The sequence below is a fragment of the Melanostigma gelatinosum genome (assembly GCF_949748355.1).
Source record: "Melanostigma gelatinosum genome assembly, chromosome: 17".
In the NCBI taxonomy this organism is placed as follows: Eukaryota; Metazoa; Chordata; class Actinopteri; order Perciformes; family Zoarcidae; genus Melanostigma; species Melanostigma gelatinosum.
Genome location: NC_136650.1, coordinates 22,984,329 through 23,006,570, shown reverse-complemented (window position 1 = coordinate 23,006,570; position 22,242 = coordinate 22,984,329). Strand labels below are relative to the sequence as shown.

At 42.6% G+C, this 22,242-nt stretch overlaps 2 protein-coding genes across 2 annotated transcripts; both read left to right on the top strand.

The window, feature by feature from the left end:
- The first annotated feature begins 3,211 nt into the window (after positions 1-3,211).
- Positions 3,212-18,663, top strand: LOC306791225 (uncharacterized protein). Its single transcript, XM_079287852.1, has 5 exons — positions 3,212-3,704; positions 5,855-6,096; positions 13,353-13,423; positions 14,807-15,018; positions 17,169-18,663. Exons 1-5 carry the CDS (start codon positions 3,512-3,514, stop codon positions 18,458-18,460), a joined length of 2,010 nt encoding a protein of 669 aa, XP_079143978.1. The 5' UTR covers positions 3,212-3,511; the 3' UTR covers positions 18,461-18,663.
- Positions 8,653-11,380, top strand: LOC306791258 (uncharacterized protein). The gene is made up of 2 exons (XM_079287899.1): positions 8,653-8,904; positions 9,787-11,380. Exons 1-2 carry the CDS (start codon positions 8,727-8,729, stop codon positions 10,638-10,640), a joined length of 1,032 nt encoding a protein of 343 aa, XP_079144025.1. The 5' UTR covers positions 8,653-8,726; the 3' UTR covers positions 10,641-11,380.
- Positions 18,664-22,242: the final 3,579 nt, after the last annotated feature.

The window sequence follows — 22,242 nt, the reverse complement described above, 5'->3', positions numbered from 1 at the left end:
TATGATAATTACAAGTATTATTAACAATAAATGTTAAAATACACAGGACTGAAGAAGAGCTGCAGTACATTTTAATATCCACGTGATGTCACTGCTGGTTAATTCATATCCTGTTCTTTCATATTCACATACATTGTTGCAAAGATTTGGTGCTAAATGTAACTTTTTGATTTTTTAAACTCAATAATACCATTTAAAATAGCCAAGCTTTGATTTTGTACCAACAACTTTTGACAGTTGAAGACTTCTGTAAGAATTGTATTTTTGACAACTTCTGTTCTGGAACTGTTTAGAAATCCTCTTGTCAATATACCTACCAAAGTACTCCATTAAATACTAAATATACTCCTTTATATTTTAGGAATGGAATAGGGTATGACCCACAAACATTAGATTAGAAAATCTGCTTTTAGCCAAATGGTTTGACGAATTCTGAAAATATCCTCACATTTATTCACATTACTTAAACCAGCCCAGTGGGTTATTTGATATTTAAGATTTAATACGATGGGAAAAAACATGAAAAATATAGTTGAAGATTTAACAAAAATATATGTTTATATCAAAGACAAATATATGGTTTTAAACTCACAATCTGCTCCAGTAATGTGTTGGATGATTTCAATGTTAGAATACAGTGAATTTTAGTCTTATATTTGGTTTATTCAGTGACTGTATTTGAGCTAATTGAACAAATGTAGTAAATTTGAACAAAGTAAATTTAAACACGTTTAGTCTATTTAAAATAATCACATAGTGAGTGATAATGATGATTCATTGATCCGACAGTTTTTTTACAATGCACACGTGATGGTGTCTATTCTGTGATTAGAGGCTTTGTAATATTTAAATCTGAGGGCAAAACAACAACCTGCTGAGTAACAGAATAATATCCAACATCCGTTAAATCGTGAGAAAATAAAAGTGAGAGAGGGAAGAAGCAGAAGTGAAACAAAAACCTTGGTAACCGACCTCACATCAGAACCCCCACACATTAAAGAGGACCAGGAGGACCCAGAGCCCCCACACATTAAAGAGGACCAGGAGGACTCAGAGCCCCCACACATTAAAGAGGACCAGGAGGACCCAGAGCCCCCACACATTAAAGAGGACCAGGAGGACTCAGAGCCCCCACACATTAAAGAGGACCAGGAGGACTCAGAGCCCCCACACATTAAAGAGGAACAGGAGGACCCAGAGCCCCCACACATTAAAGAGGACCAGGAGGACTCAGAGCCCCCACACATTAAAGAGGACCAGGAGGACCCAGAGCCCCCACACATTAAAGAGGAACAGGAGGACCCAGAGCCCCCACACATTAAAGAGGAACAGGAGGACCCAGAGCCCCCACACATTAAAGAGGACCAGGAGGACCCAGAGCCCCCACACATTAAAGAGGAACAGGAGGACTCAGAGCCCCCACACATTAAAGAGGAACAGGAGGACCCAGAGCCCCCACACATTAAAGAGGACCAGGAGGAACTCTGGACCAGTCAGGAGGGAGAGCAGCTTCAAGGTCTGGAGGAGGCTGATGTCAACTTCTCATTCACTCCTGTAAAGAGTGAAGAAGATGATGAAGAGGAAGCTCAGTCCTCACAGCTTCATCAAAGACAAACTGAACAGATGGAAACAGAAGCTGATGGAGAGGACTGTGGAGGACCAGAACCAGACAGGGACTCAGATCCAGATAGACATCCAGAACCAGATACTGATGAGAGGACTGGAGACTCTTCTGGACCTGAGACTGATGACCGTGATGATTGGAAGGCGACCAGAGAACCTCAGTCAGGTGGCCGTGAGGCAAATCTGATGACTCATAAGAAAACTCACACAGGAAAGAACCCATTTGGTTGCTCGGTTTGTGGTAAAAGTTTTTCCCAGCGTTATTACGTAAAGACGCACATGACATGTCATTCGGGAGAGAAACCATTCAGTTGTTCAGTTTGTGGTCGAGGTTTTTCCCAAAAAACACACTGAACGAAACACATGATATATCATTCAGGTGAGAAGTAATTTAGTTGCTCTGTGTGCACAAAAGGCGTATCTGTTATACCACATGACCGCGCACACGCGGGAGAAACCGGTCAAATGTGGGGTTTGTGACAAAAGGTTTACTCGCTGTGATGTACTTTTATATGCTTTAAATATTCAGTTTATTGATCTGTTTTGGGGCATATTACAGCACAAAAAAAGGAATATCCTCAACTACACTGCCCTTTTTTCTTTTCTCACTTTTATATATTCGTGACTTTATTGAAATGTGGTGAGAGATGTGGAGCCCCCTCTGTGTACAGATCTCCACAGGTTAGACTGTCCAATAAAAAAACATCATTAACTCTTTCTGAAAGGAAAGGGGGTAAAACAAAATACGATGATCTATAGAATTTGGTTTGTTGTTTTCTCAGCTCTGAAAATCGAATCAAATATGTTTCTGTCTTCAAACTGAGTTGGTTGAAAAAGTAAAGTGTTTCTTTCAGCCAGCAATGCTTGTAATGCTTGTCTATTTTGCTGTGACATTCCACTTCCTGTAGCTTCTCCTAAATTAATCCAAAGTATTTTTTTGTTTTGTTTGGTGTTATCCCCCAAAAATATGGATTTGAGGCCCAACTTGTACCTGATTTCTTGCTTTAAACTCTTCAGGGATTCCTCTTAAACCCGTGGGCTCTATTTGGGGACTTGTTTACTCTCATTTAGTTTACTCTTTTATACGCATCCAATAACTATCGGCTACGGCAAATATCTGCTCACTCAAAAACTTCTTTGTGACGTTGAGATGGGAAATTCTGCACGAGTTTTTCGAAAAGTATGAAATAATAATAATAGTAGATATTACTATTTTAATTAGTATTATTTTTATTATTATACCCCGAGACCAAATCTTTATAACGTTTATCTTCCGATTAAATAAAGGTTGAAAAAATCAATATAATTTAACATTTCATTTAATGCAACTCCATAAGAACTGAGCCACAGATTCCCCGAGGAAAACAAACGTATTAATTAGAACTTGTTGACAAAAGTGCTGAGGCTTTTAAAATGAATTCTTAAAAAGATGTATTTGTGCCATTTATCTTCCTACTTGTGTTTAAGCTCTTTAATTAGGTGACGCCTCTGGACTTTTATTTTGAAGCTCAGCAACGAATCTTCCCCGGAAGCTCTATCCTTTACTGTAGCCGACGTCACACGGGTTACACAACATGGCGCCTAACGTTGTTAGCATCAGCAGCGTCTCTTCGTTGTGCTGATAAAGCCTCAGTTAGCTCCATCAGCACTGATCCATCAGAGTCTCTGTGTCTGGATAAATATGTCTGAATGGACTTTTAGCTCTTCGCCTTTTTTTCTGGATGTTTTTCCTCTGACTCATCTCCCGGTAGCCTACAAAGCTATTGGAGTTAGCTTAGCATGCTAGCTGGAAACAGACCGACGGGGATGGAAGTGATCAACACAGCGCTAGTCAGAGTTTAATGAGAGTAAACTGAGTTTGTAACGCAGTTTGTGTGGTTGTGTGAAAATGTCTAAAGTCCAAATGCTGAGATGTTTCGTCAACCAGCGACTAACTGCGGCTGCTGAAGAGATATTTGGTGTGTTTGAAAGAACGATAGCAGAGTACGAGGAGGAACTTTCTCGTTCAAAAGAGCAGAACGAGCGACAACGGAAACTACTGGACGCTGATTTCATCCCTCAGCGTCGGTCACACAGAGCAGGTTGGTTCTCTTTTCTTCTCTGATCTGAAGACGTTAACAGCTCCAGAACTCCTCAGATTATTTATTTATTTTATAAGCTTCTGGTCCAGGATGTAACTGGAATTCTAATTATATGATGTTAAAGAGAGTGCACACTTAAATGTGTGTTTATTTGATCTGTAAACTAAATATTATAATCTACTTTGATGAAACGCATCATTGCTGGTGTTACGTTTGTCCTCAGACCTCCCTCCTCGCCTCTCCCCACACAATCTATCGCGTTTACTTCAATAACTGCCGTGTAGCTTTAAAATCCCAGCACAAGCCGGCTCTCTCCGTTCTTTTGACGAGAAATGATACTATGAGCGCATTCAAACATCTGGTAAACTTGTGTTAACGACCGATTTGCACCGGCGCACCACATCCCAAAAGGTGCTCTATTGGCCTGAGACAGTAGCCAGAAGGTGGACATGGCCGGCAACAATACTCACGTAGGCTGTGGCATTCAAACAACGCTCAATTTGTACTAAGGGACCCAAAATGTGCCAACAGCCCTTGATGGGGGGCCCAGCGAGGAGCTAGACAAGATATATAATCTCTCGTGTTCTGGGTCTTACCAGTTGGCCACATCCTCGACTCCCTCGCTTGGGGCAGTGACTCACTCCCAAAAAGGAGGGCACGATCCACCAGTTTCCGGGCAGAGAAGCTCAGACTCGGAGGTACCGACTCTCATCCCGGCCGATTCACACTGGGCTGCAAACCGCCCCGGCGCATGCTGACGGTCCCGGTGTGATGGAACCAACAGAACCACATCGTCTACAAAGAGCACCGTTTATCCAGGCCTAGCTTCCTGCTGTCGGCCTCCAGAATGGCGGCTGTAGCCCGTCTGCTTCAAGGTCTAACATGTCGATCATTTTCTTGGAACAGGTGTACCTAATAAAGTGGTCTGAGAGAGACAGAGCGAGAGACGGAGGCCTTTGGTTCCTCCAGAACGTGAGTCAAAGAAAGAACGGAGTAGATGGTCGGGTAGAACAAGAACTACATGTGTTTCAGTATTTGTACACCAGAATGCACCGTGTTATCCGGTCACTTCTGTTACGAACATGTTTACTCATTCTACGAGCACACTGAAGAGTTCAGCACCAACACTAGAACCCTTAAAGACGACTCTTCATGTCGAGGTACTGTAGTGTCCTCTTGTTTGGGAGCTTTGATGCAGCCTCTCGTCGTAATGCAGCAGAGAAGGAAACCGCTCCGGTCATGTGACCGTGTAGACTAGTCATGTGACTCTGCATGTTTTTCATTGACACCCTTTATTATTTCAGTATTTGCTGGAAATGGATTGATTCATCATTCAGTAACATTCATGGAGCCGTACAACTCAAAGCTTTTTTTTTTGTGACCAATGGGATTTAGCTGCGAATGTATTTTTACGATTTTGGAACTTTTGTCGCCAATCGAGCCAAACTCCACGGACAAAAAGAAGCATTTCAAATGTTTTTGTTTGTCGTCTGATAAACAGACCTGAGAAAGTATGTTTCAGACCTCTGATTTCGGCATCTTTTTTAAAATCAGTTTGTAAGTCACAGAGCGGCACTGGATGACATTATGACAGCGTTGGGTTGCTCAAAGGCTCTGGGGCTTCAACATGTACTTGCAGCAATATGAGTCATTTCAGCCGTGATTGATGACACGTTGTCGGAGATCAGACGCTCCTCCTCTAGCGTCGCTAATGCTAGCGGAGCAATCTAGCTTCTTGTGCAGCCGGCCGGAGGAACGTTCTCCATTATTATTACATATTTAAACAAATCTGTAACCTCAGTCCAATGTATAGATTTACACTTTCACTGAGTACAATATAACTTAATCCATGTTTATTGAGAGCTATTTTCCCTTAAGTTAACTTCAGATAGACGTCATTAATTCAACAGGAAGTTCAGACAAAGAAGAATTTAAACAAACTCACAAAACCACAATCTTACATTTACCTGCAAAAGTATTTTGGTTTCCGTTGTTCATCCGCTGAACTTCAGAAAAATGTCCATCAGATCACTGTGATTATATTTCTTCTCTTTTTATGCCGATAGAAACTACATCTGATTGGTTGCACACATTATTATTGGTTAACGTTTACAGATGTTCAGTAACGTGTCTGTACTTCTGTCCTGCAGTCGTCCAGCAGCTGTTGGTGGTTAAAGAAGAGGTTCCCCCTGAGCAGCAGGAGTGGAGCTCCAGTCTGGACCAGGAGGACCCAGAACCCCCAGACATTAAAGAGGACCAGGAGGACCCAGAGCCCCCATACATTAAAGAGGACCAGGAGGACCCAGAGCCCCCACACATTAAAGAGGACCAGGAGGACCCAGAGCCCCCACACATTAAAGAGGACCAGGAGGACCCAGAGCCCCCACACATTAAAGAGGAACAGGAGGACCCAGAGCCCCCACACATTAAAGAGGAACAGGAGGACCCAGAGCCCCCACACATTAAAGAGGAACAGGAGGACCCAGATCCCCCACACATTAAAGAGGAACAGGAGGACCCAGAGCCCCCACACATTAAAGAGGAACAGGAGGAACTCTGGACCAGTCAGGAGGGAGAGCAGCTTCAGGGTCTGGAGGAGGCTGATATCATCAAGTTCACATTCACTCCTGTGAAGAGTGAAGATGATGAAGTTTCTGTCAGTGGTTCAAGATGTAGTGCTGGTGAGAAACCGTTCCGCTGCTCAGAATGCGGTAAAAGTTTCATTCGAAATGGACTTCTGAAGAAACACATGATATGTCACACAGGAGTGAAACCATTTCAATGTTTATTTTGTGGCAAAACATTTTCACGAAAGGGAACCCTGACAAATCACATGATTGTCCACACCGGGGAGAAACCATTTATTTGTTCAGTTTGTCGTAAAACATTTGCACGAAAGTCAAACATGCAGTCTCACATGTCTGTGCATACGAGGGAAACGGTTTTTCACTATCAGTGTGTGACTTCATGTGACACGTTCCGCTGCTGTGCAACATGAACATGTTTCATCTACATGTGTGTGTTGTGTCCTCATGACAGTCAGAGCATGTGATGCAGCTCTACTCTTCATCACTATGATGCTGCTCTACTCTTCATCACTATGATGCAGCTCTACTCTTCATCACTATGATGCAGCTCTACTCTTCATCACTATGATGCAGCTCTACTCTTCATCACTATGATGCTGCTCTACTCTTCATCACTATGATGCTGCTCTACTCTTCATCACTATGATGCAGCTCTACTCTTCATCACTATGATGCTGCTCTACTCTTCATCACTATGATGCTGTAACTCAGAGGTGATGATGGTGAAGAGATATAACTGCTGCTGTGTAAAGGGAACACGATGCTAACAAGAACCTGATGTGTTTAAACCAAATGTTATTGACCTTCTGTTGTTCATATACCAGCACCGTACTGTCCGGACTATGAGCCGCTACTCCCCCCCCCCCCCCCCCCCCCCCCCACGCTTTGAGACTGCGGCTTACACGCCGGTGCGGCTTATATGTGGATTTTGTGTGAAATACCACCTTATAACCACATGATGGCGCCACAGTTTCAGTATATAAGGCTGTAACTATGTAGACTTGCAATACGTTTGAATAGTACTAGAGCATCTGGAAAATGCAGAAGCTTATATTCAGGAACATATGTTTTCTGCGGTCATGGAGGACAGTGGTTCTCAGCTGGTCTGGCTGTGGGACCCACCATCACTCCTTAATGACAAGTCACAGCCCAAAGAGATGGTCTTATGATTTTACTTTCACAACTTGAACATTGAACGTACTGCTCTGCAGTGTCTTTCCTCGTCTGTCTCCTGTGTCATGGTGCATCTCAGTCAGTCAGAATGCCCATGGTTAATTGGCTGAACTGCATCACGTGATGTGATTCACTACCCGACAGCCTCTGCTGTTTCGTTTCACGATAGTCAGGTACTCGCCCACTGACCAATCACAGCACACTCTGCACTCGCGGCAGAGCTGCACATGGACACTGAGCTGCACTAATGCTGACGTCATTATAGGCCGGCTCGCAGGTGCCGACACGTCAAAGAATACGCCCAACATGTCAAACGAAGGATCTGATTGGTTGAAGAATATGCCAATCAACAATGTCGTCCCCATGTACTTGAATCTGCACTGGCTGCAGGTGAGAGTCTGCAGGCCTCTGGCTCTGTTCTACCTAGAGACACAGAGGTGAGATCTGATTGGATGAAAGCTCTACTTAAAACAAGCTGCACTGGAAGCAGAGCAACTGAGGAAGACAGGAGCTGTGCAATGAGAGCATAAGATAATGGGGAAATATTTTTATAAATTACAATACATGTAGTGTATTTAAGAAAAAATATTAAATTATAAAATAGATATAACTTTGATTGTGTTTAGGCCAGCAGAGAAGGCCTTGCAGGCCCTGACGGCCCACCACTGTTATACGGTATCTTTTTCCACTGTTTGGCTTAATCGGCTGCTTACTTTGTATTTGTGGTAAAAGACAAAAGTTTCAAAGGAACAACTTTTATTTATATATATTTTTTATTATTGAGAAAATATAAGTGGGTTGCTTATTTATTGATCAGTCTATACCCATTGGTAACGGTAATGCACCAATGTGTTGTTTGCCAGTTGCCAATAACCCCTGAAGAAGAAGAAGAAAACTTATAGGAAGAAGAAGAAGAAGACATATATATATATATAGTAGAAGAAGAAGGACGCAGGAGAGAGACTCATATTAAAGACTTGAGTGGAACAAAAAAGGATTATTAAATGTATTTAATAAATCTTCATAACAAACAGTTATGTTCTTGAAAGCATCTTCACTTTTCTCAACGACAATGAACTGAGAACTCCTGAATGCAACACTCGGCGGCGATAACGCTCCACCTGGTTAGTATTAACACCACCGAAGAAGAATCATATCCAGGAAGTGTTCGGTCGTGTTTACACCGCGCGAGGCTGTGCGGTCAAACAAACAGGTCGTGTTTAGCGTCTTTCTTCTTCTCCTGCGTGCGTGCGACAGAACGATGTCGAGACTTCAGAGTCTGAAGGTGTTCATGAAGCAGCGGATGACCGCGGCGGTCGAGGAGATATTTGGACATTTTGAGAGAACGATGGCCGAGTACGAAGAAGAGATGAACCGCCGCCATCTTGATCTGACCGATGCGGTTCCAACACCTGACGCGAAGCTGCGGACAGAAGCAGGTTCGCTCCTCTGTCTCACTTCCTCCAAGACAAAGACAGAATGCTAAGCTAACGTTAGCCAAGACCGTCCTGTTAGCGAGCTGACGATATATTCTATAACTACATATTCTATTGTGTGTTTTACAACCGTTGACTCAGAGATATATGGTGTCGTCATGTATCATGTACCTTTCGGTCATTCGGTACCCGTTACGAGTATTGAGAGCCTGAACCTGGTGATGCTTGAGGCTCACGGTTCGTTGGAAGTGTTCATGCAGAAGGAGAGAGGAGGTGAAGGAGGAGAGAGTGCTGCGGTCTCTCCCGCTGGTCTTCAGTGCGTTCCTGAGGAGCACTGACTGTTGCTGGACTCCATGTCGGTCTAATAAAAGCTCTTTGGTTTATTGGTGCATATCAACAAACGCAGCAAGAGAATTAAGATGAATAAACGTTTATGGGTATAAAATAATAGAGCGTGATCTATTTTTTAGCATTATGTATTGGAGTATGAGTGTTGTTGTTCCTTCTATAATTAAAGAAGTGATGCTTTCAGGAACTGTAAATGTTTCGTTAATGTAAACATCAAATCAGCTGCGAAACTAAACTTGACAGGAAACTATAAATCAGTAATCGGTGAAGTTATGCAGTTATAACAAAGCGTTTCTCTTCAACACGGAAACAGAAATAAAGATGAATTCACCTGTAAAGAAAATCAGGGTTTGATTTTGTTCATTTGTTTAACACTTTTACCAAAAGATCTAAATGCAGAACTGCAGAATTGTGATATTTCTGTTGCTTACAGATGTTCAGAGACCTGAGACGTCCGATTGAACACGTGGAGCTGTTTGATGCTCTGATCTGTAGAGATTCAGTAACGTCTCAGTGTGCGTTTCCTGTTTTCCACAGACCTCCAGCCGCTGTTGGTGGTTAAAGAAGAGCAGCAGGACTGGAGCTCCAGTCTGGACCAGGAGGACCCAGAGCCCCCACACATTAAAGAGGACCAGCAGGATCCAGAGCCCCCACACATTAAAGAGGACCAGGAGGACCCAGAGCCCCCACACATTAAAGAGGACCAGGAGGACCCAGAGCCCCCACACATTAAAGAGGACCAGCAGGACCCAGAGCCCCCACACATTAAAGAGGAACAGGAGGAACTCTGGACCAGTCAGGAGGGAGAGCAGCTTCAGGGTCTGGAGGAGGCTGATATCAAGTTCCCATTCAGTCCTGTGAAGAGTGAAGATGATGAAGAGGAAGCTCAGTCCTCACAGTTTCATCAAAGACAAACTGAACAGATGGAAACAGAAGCTGATGGAGAGGACTGTGGAGGACCAGAACCAGATGAGAACTCAGATCCAGATACTGATAACGAGACTGAAGACACTTCTGAACCCGAGACTGATGACAGTGATGACTGGAAACCGCACGGAGACCAACAATCGGGTTCAAAGTCTCGGAAAAGGGTGCTCGATGAGAGCTGTTATGCTGACAAGCACTTATGCATCTGCACCGAGTGCGGGAAAATATTCGCCAACAGCACGAATCTGAAGGTGCACAAGTTAATCCACACGGGACTCAAACCGTTCTGGTGCCGGTTTTGCAGTAAAAGATTTCCTCAGCAGAGAAAATTAATGCGTCACATGAAACGTCACGTACCGGAAAAAACGTACCACTGTTTGGTTTGTGCTAAATGTTTTGGGAGCAGTGGAGATGTGAAGAGACATATGGGAAGTCACGCAGGACAGACTCCGGCTACTTCCTGAGTTATGGACTCAAACACGCAGACCGGGCCTTTAATGACAAACTAAAACATGTGTTTTACTTCGTGGATCTTTGGTTTCTGAGCTGACGTGAAGTCAAAACTGCCGTTTAATACTGTGAGCAGTACTTCTTCTTTAAATGTGTTGAGGTTTAACACATCAAATGTTCAGTTTGGGGCCTGTGAAATGTCAACACTTCACATATACACTTCAAACATTCCTGTTTACATTTAGGTCATTCAATTTGCAATTCCTGTCTCATGTATTTGATTTAATATTTGATGGTTTTGTTGTTACGTGCGGCTCTTTTTCTTTTTGAAAACATTGAATGAGTTGTTTTATGGAGCCTGAGGTTATGACGTCTGTTGCAGTGATGTCACTGCAGTTGTTTCTAATTTATTTGTACTTTCACTCTTTACTTGTGGATGAGTCGAGTTCTCGTGTTACGTGTTCATTGAATGTGTTGAAACAGAAGTTGACTTTTTTCAGCTCTTGTGAAGCTGCTGTTAACCTTCAGGAGGAACTTGAGCTCATCCACCGAAAGAAGAGTTTCCACTTGTTCTTTCTATTCAAAGAAGTCTTAGAAACTCTGTTTTAAATGTATTTTTACTGTTTTTCTTGTTCATAATATGCTTATTGGACGATCCATTTTTATTTATTAATTTTCAAAGCATTGCATATTAATTTGTGCACTTCTGAAGAAGATGCCTTTATGATAATTACAAGTATTATTAACAATAAATGTTAAAATACACAGGACTGAAGAAGAGCTGCAGTACATTTTAATATCCACGTGATGTCACTGCTGATTAATTCATATCCTGTTCTTTCATATTCACATATATTGTTGCAAAGATTTGGTGCTAAATGTAACTTTTTGATTTTTTAAACTCAATAATACCATTTAAAATAGCCAAGCTTTGATTTTGTACCAACAACTTTTGACAGTTGAAGACTTCTGTAAGAATTGTATTTTTGACAACTTCTGTTCTGGAACTGTTTAGAAATCCTCTTGTCAATATACCTACCAAAGTACTCCATTAAATACTAAATATACTCCTTTATATTTTAGGAATGGAATAGGGTGTGACCCACAAACATTAGATTAGAAAATCTGCTTTTAGCCAAATGGTTTGACGAATTCTGAAAATATCCTCACATTTATTCACATTACTTAAACCAGCCCAGTGGGTTATTTGATATTTAAGATTTAATACGATGGGAAAAAACATGAAAAATATAGTTGAAGATTTAACAAAAATATATGTTTATATCAAAGACAAATACATGGTTTTAAACTCACAATCTGCTCCAGTAATAATGTGTTGGATGATTTCAATGTTAGAATACAGTGAATTTTAGTCTTATATTTGGTTTATTCAGTGACTGTATTTGAGCTAATTAAACAAATGTAGTAAATTTGAACAAAGTAAATTTAAACACGTTTAGTCTATTTAAAATAATCACATAGTGAGTGATAATGATGATTCATTGATCCGACATTGTTTTTTTACAATGCACACGTGATGGTGTCTATTCTGTGATTAGAGGCTTTGTAATATTTAACTCTGAGGGAAAAACAACAACCCGCTGAGCAACAGAATAATATCCAACATCCGTTAAATCGTGAGAAAATAAAAGTGAGAGAGGGAAGAAGCAGAAGTGAAACAAAAACCTTGGGAGCTGACCTCACATCAGAGCCCCCACACATTAAAGAGGACCAGGAGGACTCAGAGCCCCCACACATTAAAGAGGACCAGGAGGACCCAGAGCCCCCACACATTAAAGAGGACCAGGAGGACCCAGAGCCCCCACACATTAAAGAGGACCAGGAGGACTCAGAGCCCCCACACATTAAAGAGGACCAGGAGGACCCAGAGCCCCCACACATTAAAGAGGACCAGGAGGACCCAGAGCCCCCACACATTAAAGAGGAACAGGAGGACTCAGAGCCCCCACACATTAAAGAGGACCAGGAGGACCCAGAGCCCCCACACATTAAAGAGGACCAGGAGGACCCAGAGCCCCCACACATTAAAGAGGACCGAGAGGACCCAGAGCCCCCACACATTAAAGAGGACCAAGAGGACTCAGAGCCCCCACACATTAAAGAGGACCAAGAGGACTCAGAGCCCCCACACATTAAAGAGGAACAGGAGGAACTCTGGACCAGTCAGGAGGGAGAGCAGCTTCAGGGTCTGGAGGAGGCTGATATCAAGTCCTCATTCACTCCTGTGAAGAGTGAAGATGATGAAGAGGAAGCTCAGTCCTCACAGCTTCATCAAAGACAAACTGAACAGATGGAAACAGAAGCTGATGGAGAGGACTGTGGAGGACCAGAACCAGACAGGGACTCAGATCCAGATAGACATCCAGAACCAGATACTAATGAGAAGACTGGAGACTCTTCTGGACCTGAGACTGATGACCGTGATGATTGGAAGGCGACCAGAGAACCTCAGTCAGGTGGCCGTGAGGCAAATCTGATGACTCATAAGAAAACTCACACAGGAAAGAACCCATTTGGTTGCTCGGTTTGTGGTAAAAGTTTTTCCCAGCGTTATTACGTAAAGACGCACATGACATGTCATTCGGGAGAGAAACCATTCAGTTGTTCAGTTTGTGGTCGAGGTTTTTCCCAAAAAACACACTGAACGAAACACATGATATATCATTCAGGTGAGAAGTAATTTAGTTGCTCTGTGTGCACAAAAGGCGTATCTGTTATACCACATGACCGCGCACACGCGGGAGAAACCGGTCAAATGTGGGGTTTGTGACAAAAGGTTTACTCGCTGTGATGTACTTTTATATGCTTTAAATATTCAGTTTATTGATCTGTTTTGGGGCATATTACAGCACAAAAAAAGGAATATCCTCAACTACACTGCCCTTTTTTCTTTTCTCACTTTTATATATTCGTGACTTTATTGAAATGTGGTGAGAGATGTGGAGCCCCCTCTGTGTACAGATCTCCACAGGTTAGACTGTCCAATAAAAAAACATCATTAACTCTTTCTGAAAGGAAAGGGGGTAAAACAAAATACGATGATCTATAGAATTTGGTTTGTTGTTTTCTCAGCTCTGAAAATCGAATCAAATATGTTTCTGTCTTCAAACTGAGTTGGTTGAAAAAGTAAAGTGTTTCTTTCAGCCAGCAATGCTTGTAATGCTTGTCTATTTTGCTGTGACATTCCACTTCCTGTAGCTTCTCCTAAATTAATCCAAAGTATTTTTTTGTTTTGTTTGGTGTTATCCCCCAAAAATATGGATTTGAGGCCCAACTTGTACCTGATTTCTTGCTTTAAACTCTTCAGGGATTCCTCTTAAACCCGTGGGCTCTATTTGGGGACTTGTTTACTCTCATTTAGTTTACTCTTTTATACGCATCCAATAACTATCGGCTACGGCAAATATCTGCTCACTCAAAAACTTCTTTGTGACGTTGAGATGGGAAATTCTGCACGAGTTTTTCGAAAAGTATGAAATAATAATAATAGTAGATATTACTATTTTAATTAGTATTATTTTTATTATTATACCCCGAGACCAAATCTTTATAACGTTTATCTTCCGATTAAATAAAGGTTGAAAAAATCAATATAATTTAACATTTCATTTAATGCAACTCCATAAGAACTGAGCCACAGATTCCCCGAGGAAAACAAACGTATTAATTAGAACTTGTTGACAAAAGTGCTGAGGCTTTTAAAATGAATTCTTAAAAAGATGTATTTGTGCCATTTATCTTCCTACTTGTGTTTAAGCTCTTTAATTAGGTGACGCCTCTGGACTTTTATTTTGAAGCTCAGCAACGAATCTTCCCCGGAAGCTCTATCCTTTACTGTAGCCGACGTCACACGGGTTACACAACATGGCGCCTAACGTTGTTAGCATCAGCAGCGTCTCTTCGTTGTGCTGATAAAGCCTCAGTTAGCTCCATCAGCACTGATCCATCAGAGTCTCTGTGTCTGGATAAATATGTCTGAATGGACTTTTAGCTCTTCGCCTTTTTTTCTGGATGTTTTTCCTCTGACTCATCTCCCGGTAGCCTACAAAGCTATTGGAGTTAGCTTAGCATGCTAGCTGGAAACAGACCGACGGGGATGGAAGTGATCAACACAGCGCTAGTCAGAGTTTAATGAGAGTAAACTGAGTTTGTAACGCAGTTTGTGTGGTTGTGTGAAAATGTCTAAAGTCCAAATGCTGAGATGTTTCGTCAACCAGCGACTAACTGCGGCTGCTGAAGAGATATTTGGTGTGTTTGAAAGAACGATAGCAGAGTACGAGGAGGAACTTTCTCGTTCAAAAGAGCAGAACGAGCGACAACGGAAACTACTGGACGCTGATTTCATCCCTCAGCGTCGGTCACACAGAGCAGGTTGGTTCTCTTTTCTTCTCTGATCTGAAGACGTTAACAGCTCCAGAACTCCTCAGATTATTTATTTATTTTATAAGCTTCTGGTCCAGGATGTAACTGGAATTCTAATTATATGATGTTAAAGAGAGTGCACACTTAAATGTGTGTTTATTTGATCTGTAAACTAAATATTATAATCTACTTTGATGAAACGCATCATTGCTGGTGTTACGTTTGTCCTCAGACCTCCCTCCTCGCCTCTCCCCACACAATCTATCGCGTTTACTTCAATAACTGCCGTGTAGCTTTAAAATCCCAGCACAAGCCGGCTCTCTCCGTTCTTTTGACGAGAAATGATACTATGAGCGCATTCAAACATCTGGTAAACTTGTGTTAACGACCGATTTGCACCGGCGCACCACATCCCAAAAGGTGCTCTATTGGCCTGAGACAGTAGCCAGAAGGTGGACATGGCCGGCAACAATACTCACGTAGGCTGTGGCATTCAAACAACGCTCAATTTGTACTAAGGGACCCAAAATGTGCCAACAGCCCTTGATGGGGGGCCCAGCGAGGAGCTAGACAAGATATATAATCTCTCGTGTTCTGGGTCTTACCAGTTGGCCACATCCTCGACTCCCTCGCTTGGGGCAGTGACTCACTCCCAAAAAGGAGGGCACGATCCACCAGTTTCCGGGCAGAGAAGCTCAGACTCGGAGGTACCGACTCTCATCCCGGCCGATTCACACTGGGCTGCAAACCGCCCCGGCGCATGCTGACGGTCCCGGTGTGATGGAACCAACAGAACCACATCGTCTACAAAGAGCACCGTTTATCCAGGCCTAGCTTCCTGCTGTCGGCCTCCAGAATGGCGGCTGTAGCCCGTCTGCTTCAAGGTCTAACATGTCGATCATTTTCTTGGAACAGGTGTACCTAATAAAGTGGTCTGAGAGAGACAGAGCGAGAGACGGAGGCCTTTGGTTCCTCCAGAACGTGAGTCAAAGAAAGAACGGAGTAGATGGTCGGGTAGAACAAGAACTACATGTGTTTCAGTATTTGTACACCAGAATGCACCGTGTTATCCGGTCACTTCTGTTACGAACATGTTTACTCATTCTACGAGCACACTGAAGAGTTCAGCACCAACACTAGAACCCTTAAAGACGACTCTTCATGTCGAGGTACTGTAGTGTCCTCTTGTTTGGGAGCTTTGATGCAGCCTCTCGTCGTAATGCAGCAGAGAAGGAAACCGCTCCGGTCATGTGACCGTGTAGACTAGTCATGTGACTCTGCATGTTTTTCATTGACACCCTTTATTATTTCAGTATTTGCTGGAAATGGATTGATTCATCATTCAGTAACATTCATGGAGCCGTACAACTCAAAGCTTTTTTTTTTGTGACCAATGGGATTTAGCTGCGAATGTATTTTTACGATTTTGGAACTTTTGTCGCCAATCGAGCCAAACTCCACGGACAAAAAGAAGCATTTCAAATGTTTTTGTTTGTCGTCTGATAAACAGACCTGAGAAAGTATGTTTCAGACCTCTGATTTCGGCATCTTTTTTAAAATCAGTTTGTAAGTCACAGAGCGGCACTGGATGACATTATGACAGCGTTGGGTTGCTCAAAGGCTCTGGGGCTTCAACATGTACTTGCAGCAATATGAGTCATTTCAGCCGTGATTGATGACACGTTGTCGGAGATCAGACGCTCCTCCTCTAGCGTCGCTAATGCTAGCGGAGCAATCTAGCTTCTTGTGCAGCCGGCCGGAGGAACGTTCTCCATTATTATTACATATTTAAACAAATCTGTAACCTCAGTCCAATGTATAGATTTACACTTTCACTGAGTACAATATAACTTAATCCATGTTTATTGAGAGCTATTTTCCCTTAAGTTAACTTCAGATAGACGTCATTAATTCAACAGGAAGTTCAGACAAAGAAGAATTTAAACAAACTCACAAAACCACAATCTTACATTTACCTGCAAAAGTATTTTGGTTTCCGTTGTTCATCCGCTGAACTTCAGAAAAATGTCCATCAGATCACTGTGATTATATTTCTTCTCTTTTTATGCCGATAGAAACTACATCTGATTGGTTGCACACATTATTATTGGTTAACGTTTACAGATGTTCAGTAACGTGTCTGTACTTCTGTCCTGCAGTCGTCCAGCAGCTGTTGGTGGTTAAAGAAGAGGTTCCCCCTGAGCAGCAGGAGTGGAGCTCCAGTCTGGACCAGGAGGACCCAGAACCCCCAGACATTAAAGAGGACCAGGAGGACCCAGAGCCCCCATACATTAAAGAGGACCAGGAGGACCCAGAGCCCCCACACATTAAAGAGGACCAGGAGGACCCAGAGCCCCCACACATTAAAGAGGACCAGGAGGACTCAGAGCCCCCAGACATTAAAGAGGACCAGGAGGACCCAGAGCCCCCACACATTAAAGAGGACCAGGAGGACTCAGAGGCCCCACACATTAAAGAGGACCAGGAGGACCCAGAGCCCCCACACATTAAAGAGGAACACTGGACCAGTCAGGAGGGAGAGCAGCTTCAAGGTCTGGAGGAGGCTGATGTCAAGTCCTCATTCACTCCTGTGAAGAGTGAAGATGATGAAGAGGAAGCTCAGTCCTCACAGCTTCATCAAAGACAAACTGAACAGATGGAAACAGAAGCTGATGGAGAGGACTGTGGAGGACCAGAACCAGACAGGAACTCAGATCCAGATAGTCATTTACAACTATCTAGCAGTGAAACGGCTTCGCAATGTTACAAACAAGAACCTGAAGTCTGTGATGATTGGAATGAGACCAGTGAACCTCAGTCGGGTTTAAACTTTATGAAAAATAACGAATGTAATTCTCCTGAGAAACAATTCAGCTGCTGTGAGTGCGGTAAACGATTCAACCAAAACTCAAATCTCAAGACTCACATGAGAACTCACACAGGAGAAAAACCTTTCAGTTGCTCAGTTTGTGGTAAACGATTCGGTCAGAAGGCACATCTGCAGAACCATTGGAAGTGTCATACGGGAGAAAAACCGTACCGCTGTTCGTTCTGTAAGAAGTGTTTTGCACGCAGTGAACATTTACAGTTACACATGAGGACCCACACGGGGGAGAAACCATTCAGCTGCAATGTTTGTGGCAAGAGGTTCACCTGGCTTGGTCAGTTCAAAAGCCACAAGTGTGGTGGTGAATCCTCACAGTTCCATGAACTGTGGACCGGTCAGGGGGGAGAGCAGCCTCAAGTCCTGGAGGAGTTTCCTGCTGCCAAGTTCCCATTCCGTCCTGCCCCTGCGAGGAGTGAAGATGACGAGCAGAGGCCTCAGTCCTCGCAGCTTCATCGAAGACACGGAGAGGACTGTGGAGGACCAGGACCAGCCAGGAACTCTGATCCAGATAGTCTTGGGTCACACGGATTGACATATAACTCATTCATTGGACAGTTCTGGTGATGTCGCTGTGTTGTTACATTTTGTCTTGGACAGACTCGTAGAGGTGTATTCTTCAAACACTAATTTCTCTTTTTGGAAGATGAGAAAAATATAATATTGTGGATTTTTCACTTCACGCTGAATGAACAGAATTTAAAGCTGAAGGACAATTCAGTGGAAATAGTTTTTCTAAATTGAATTTCATTACGTAATTTATTTTTTAATCCAGCTGTTATTTTACTTGAAATGAGAAGAACATGTATTCATGTATTTCTATGTATTTCTAATCCATCCAGTTAAATTTGAAAAATGAGAATAATATTTGTTAAAATATAATGTGTGCTTTCTCTATTTGATTTGACAGTTTACTACACAGAGACGTTGCTACTGCTCGACGTCTTGAATATAGATATGTATAATGATGTAAATGGTGTGTGTGTGTGTGTGTATATATATATATATATATATATATATATATATATATATATATATATATATATATATATATAATTATATATATATAATTATATATAATTATATATATATAATTATATATAATTATATATATATAATTATATATATATAATTATATATAATTATATATATATAATTATATATATATATATATATATATATATATATAATTATATATATATATATATATAATTATATATATATATATATATATATATATATATATATATATATATATATATATAATTATATATATATATATATATAATTATATATATATATATTTAATTATATATATATATATATATATATATATATAATTATATATATAATTATATATATATAATTATATATATAATTATATATTACACATCATGCGGTAATACTGTGGTTTAATGGGTTTGTCACCAAATATCGCTGCATAGCCACGAATGAGGCCACAAATATCACCATTTTCTGGGTCTGACAAATAAGACAAATGCTCGTATTTCACCCAAAATTTGAGAGTTCTCCAGACGCGGACACGGCACCGACACGGGGCTCACGCAACCCGTTCTCCTCGAGACGGGATGGTGGTGACACCACCGTCACCACAGGGGATACACATGGCACAGGAACTGCAGATGGTATGTTGGAGTCATCACGGGTGACATAGGATTTTAGCATGTTGACATGACGCACACGGGACTTTTTCCTCCTATCCGGCGTTCTAATTACATAATCTTAACTTTCGCTCAACCTCGTAAGGACCACAGAACTTTGCCTGTAGACAAGAGCCAACCACCGGTAACGAGACCAACACCCGGTCTCCTGGAAGGAAACTGCGACTGAGAGCTTTCCTGTCATATTTCATTTTCATTTCAGACTGCGAAGGAAAGGGAGCAGTGTGCAACCTCTCCCTAAAGGAACTCTCATAGTCCAAGATGCTGTGTGCGGAGTCCGCAAGCCACCCCTCTTGCAGCAGTCGCAGCGGGCACCGTGTGCCCAAAAACCAACTGGGCCAGGCTAAACCCAAGAGACTCTGGTATAGTTTCCAGAATGTCGAACAACAGCAATGGCAGGCCCTCATCCCGTTCCTTGTAGGACTCAACACAATACTTCCGAAGCATAGATTTTAAAGTCTGATGAAATCTCTCCAGTGCGCCCTGACTCTCTGGATGATACGCACTGAGACCTGAACCTGGGCAAGAACTTAACCAACGCTTTCACCACTGCTTTTGCCTTTAAGGTGCGCAACGGCACTGCCTCGGGAAAAACGTGTAGCGGCGCACATCATAGTAAGCAGGTACTGATGACCAGCCCTGGTTTTGGGTCAGGGACCTACACAGTCCATGATGATATGCTCAAAGGGTTCACCACTTACCGGGATGGGATGTAAAGCGGCCGGAGGAATAACCTCGTTTGGTTTCCCCATTAGTTGGCAAACACTACGGGATCGGCAACATTTAGTAACATCAGATTTTACACCTGCGGCTTTCGAATAAATGTAGAAAGTTGTTTGTGGTCCTTTTGTTGTTCAGACTACAATGGACATTAATTTAAACCAGATGTTGAATCAGAAACCTAATCAAACATAAACTAGTTTAATCTGTGATCCGTCGTCACTGTTTACATGTTGAACAAAATCTCATCAGTCCGATCGGCTGCAGCGTCCAATCACATGACAGATGAACAGTGAGGGGGCGTGTCGGCCGTTAAAACACTTCCTGGAAGTCTGTTCTCGTGAGTCCTCGCTCATGGCTCCTCAGAGATCCCTCCTCCCTCCTCCCTCCTCGCTCCTCGCTCCTCGCTCCTCAGAGCAGAAATAAGAGCTTTGGGACGGCGCAGAACAACTTCCGGTTCGATCGAGGAGCGATTCCCAAGACCCGTTTGAGAGGAGAACTTTGACAGTTAGGGAGTGAGAGACATGAAGCACCTGTCTGAGAAATGTATATATAGTTATAAATAAATAATTATATATGTGTGTTTTATATTATGGTGAATATTGTTATATGATATATATATTATTATATCCAAATCTGAGGCCATGGTTCTCTGCTACAAACCGGTGGATTGCTCCCTCCAGGTGGGGACGGAGTGCCGACCTCAAGCGGAGGAGTTGAAGTATCTCGGGGTCTTGTTCAGAGTGAGGGTAAGATGGAGCGGGTCGGTGCGGCTGCAGCAGTAAAGCAAGTGCTGCACCGGACCGTGTTGGTGAAGAGGGAGCTGAGCCGGAAGGCAAAGCTCTCAATGTACCACTCGGTCTACGTTCCTGCCCTCACCTGTGGTCACGGACTCTGGGTCGTGACCGAAAGGACGAGGCCGCGGCTACAAGCGGCCGAAATGAGCTTCCTCCTGTGGGTGGCCGGGCTCAGCCTTAGAGATAGGGTCAGATCGGGTCAGGAGCTCGGTCATCAGGAGGGACTCGGAGTCGAGCCGCTACTCCTTCACGTCGAAAGGAGTCAGCTGAGGTGGTTCAGCATCTAATCAGGATGCCTCCTGGACGCCTCCCACTGGAGGTTTTCCAGGCACGTCCAACTGGGAAGAGACCCGGGGAAGACCCAGAACACGCTGGAGGGACTACATCTCCCAGCTGGCCTGGGAACGCCTCAGGGTCCCCCACAATGAGCTGAACATGTTGCCTGCTGCCACCGCGACCCGACCCCGGATAAGCGGTGGAAACTGGATGGATATTATATGATATACATTATTATATTATAGTGAATATTATTATATGATATGTATATTATTATATTATACTGAGACTAAAATAAGATGTCCTGACGTGTTTATCAAAGTGTTATTTTCTGCTTTCCGTCATGTTGGAATAAAGGTTAAATATTTAACTCTAAAGTAGAAATGCGTGTTTGATAACTTTGTTTGCATTAAATCATTCTGGGATGGTTGCTGAAATTGATTGGATGTGGCACAGCAGAGAACATGTTGAGAACATGTTACAGAGAACACGTTCCACCAGCTGCACTGGTTCAGTGTTTGTGCTGCTTCAGTGAAGTCTGTATATCAAATCTGTGATATGAACTATTTTATTGGAGCTCAGCAGCATGATAGTTGGATATTGGTTCAGCAAATGTATTTAGTTTTATGTTATTTATTTGAAAAATCATGAATATATTGTGTTCGACTTGTAAAAATACGTGTCAATAAAAACCTGGATGTTTTATTTTGACGGGGAAGAGGACCCGGAAGTGTTCTTCACTGTGGCTGACTGTGAACAAAATGGCGTCGAGCTCGTATAACTCGTGAAGGAGTTGTTACGTTGATAAAGCCTCAGTTAGCTCCATCAGCACTGATCCATCAGAGTCTCTGTGTCTGGATAAACATATCTGAAT

Bases quoted from the DNA above. Each gene is read 5' to 3' on its own strand.
- LOC306791258 (XM_079287899.1), top strand. From the start codon at position 8,727: ATGTCGAGACTTCAGAGTCTGAAGGTGTTCATGAAGCAGCGGATGACC. The intron at 8,905-9,786 runs GTTCGCTCCTCT...TGTTTTCCACAG, and splicing joins GAAGCTGCGGACAGAAGCAG to ACCTCCAGCCGCTGTTGGTG.
- LOC306791225 (XM_079287852.1), top strand. From the start codon at position 3,512: ATGTCTAAAGTCCAAATGCTGAGATGTTTCGTCAACCAGCGACTAACT. The intron at 6,097-13,352 runs AAAGAGGAACAG...TGTGCACAAAAG, and splicing joins ACCCAGAGCCCCCACACATT to GCGTATCTGTTATACCACAT. The intron at 13,424-14,806 runs GTTTACTCGCTG...TTTGTAACGCAG, and splicing joins TGTGGGGTTTGTGACAAAAG to TTTGTGTGGTTGTGTGAAAA.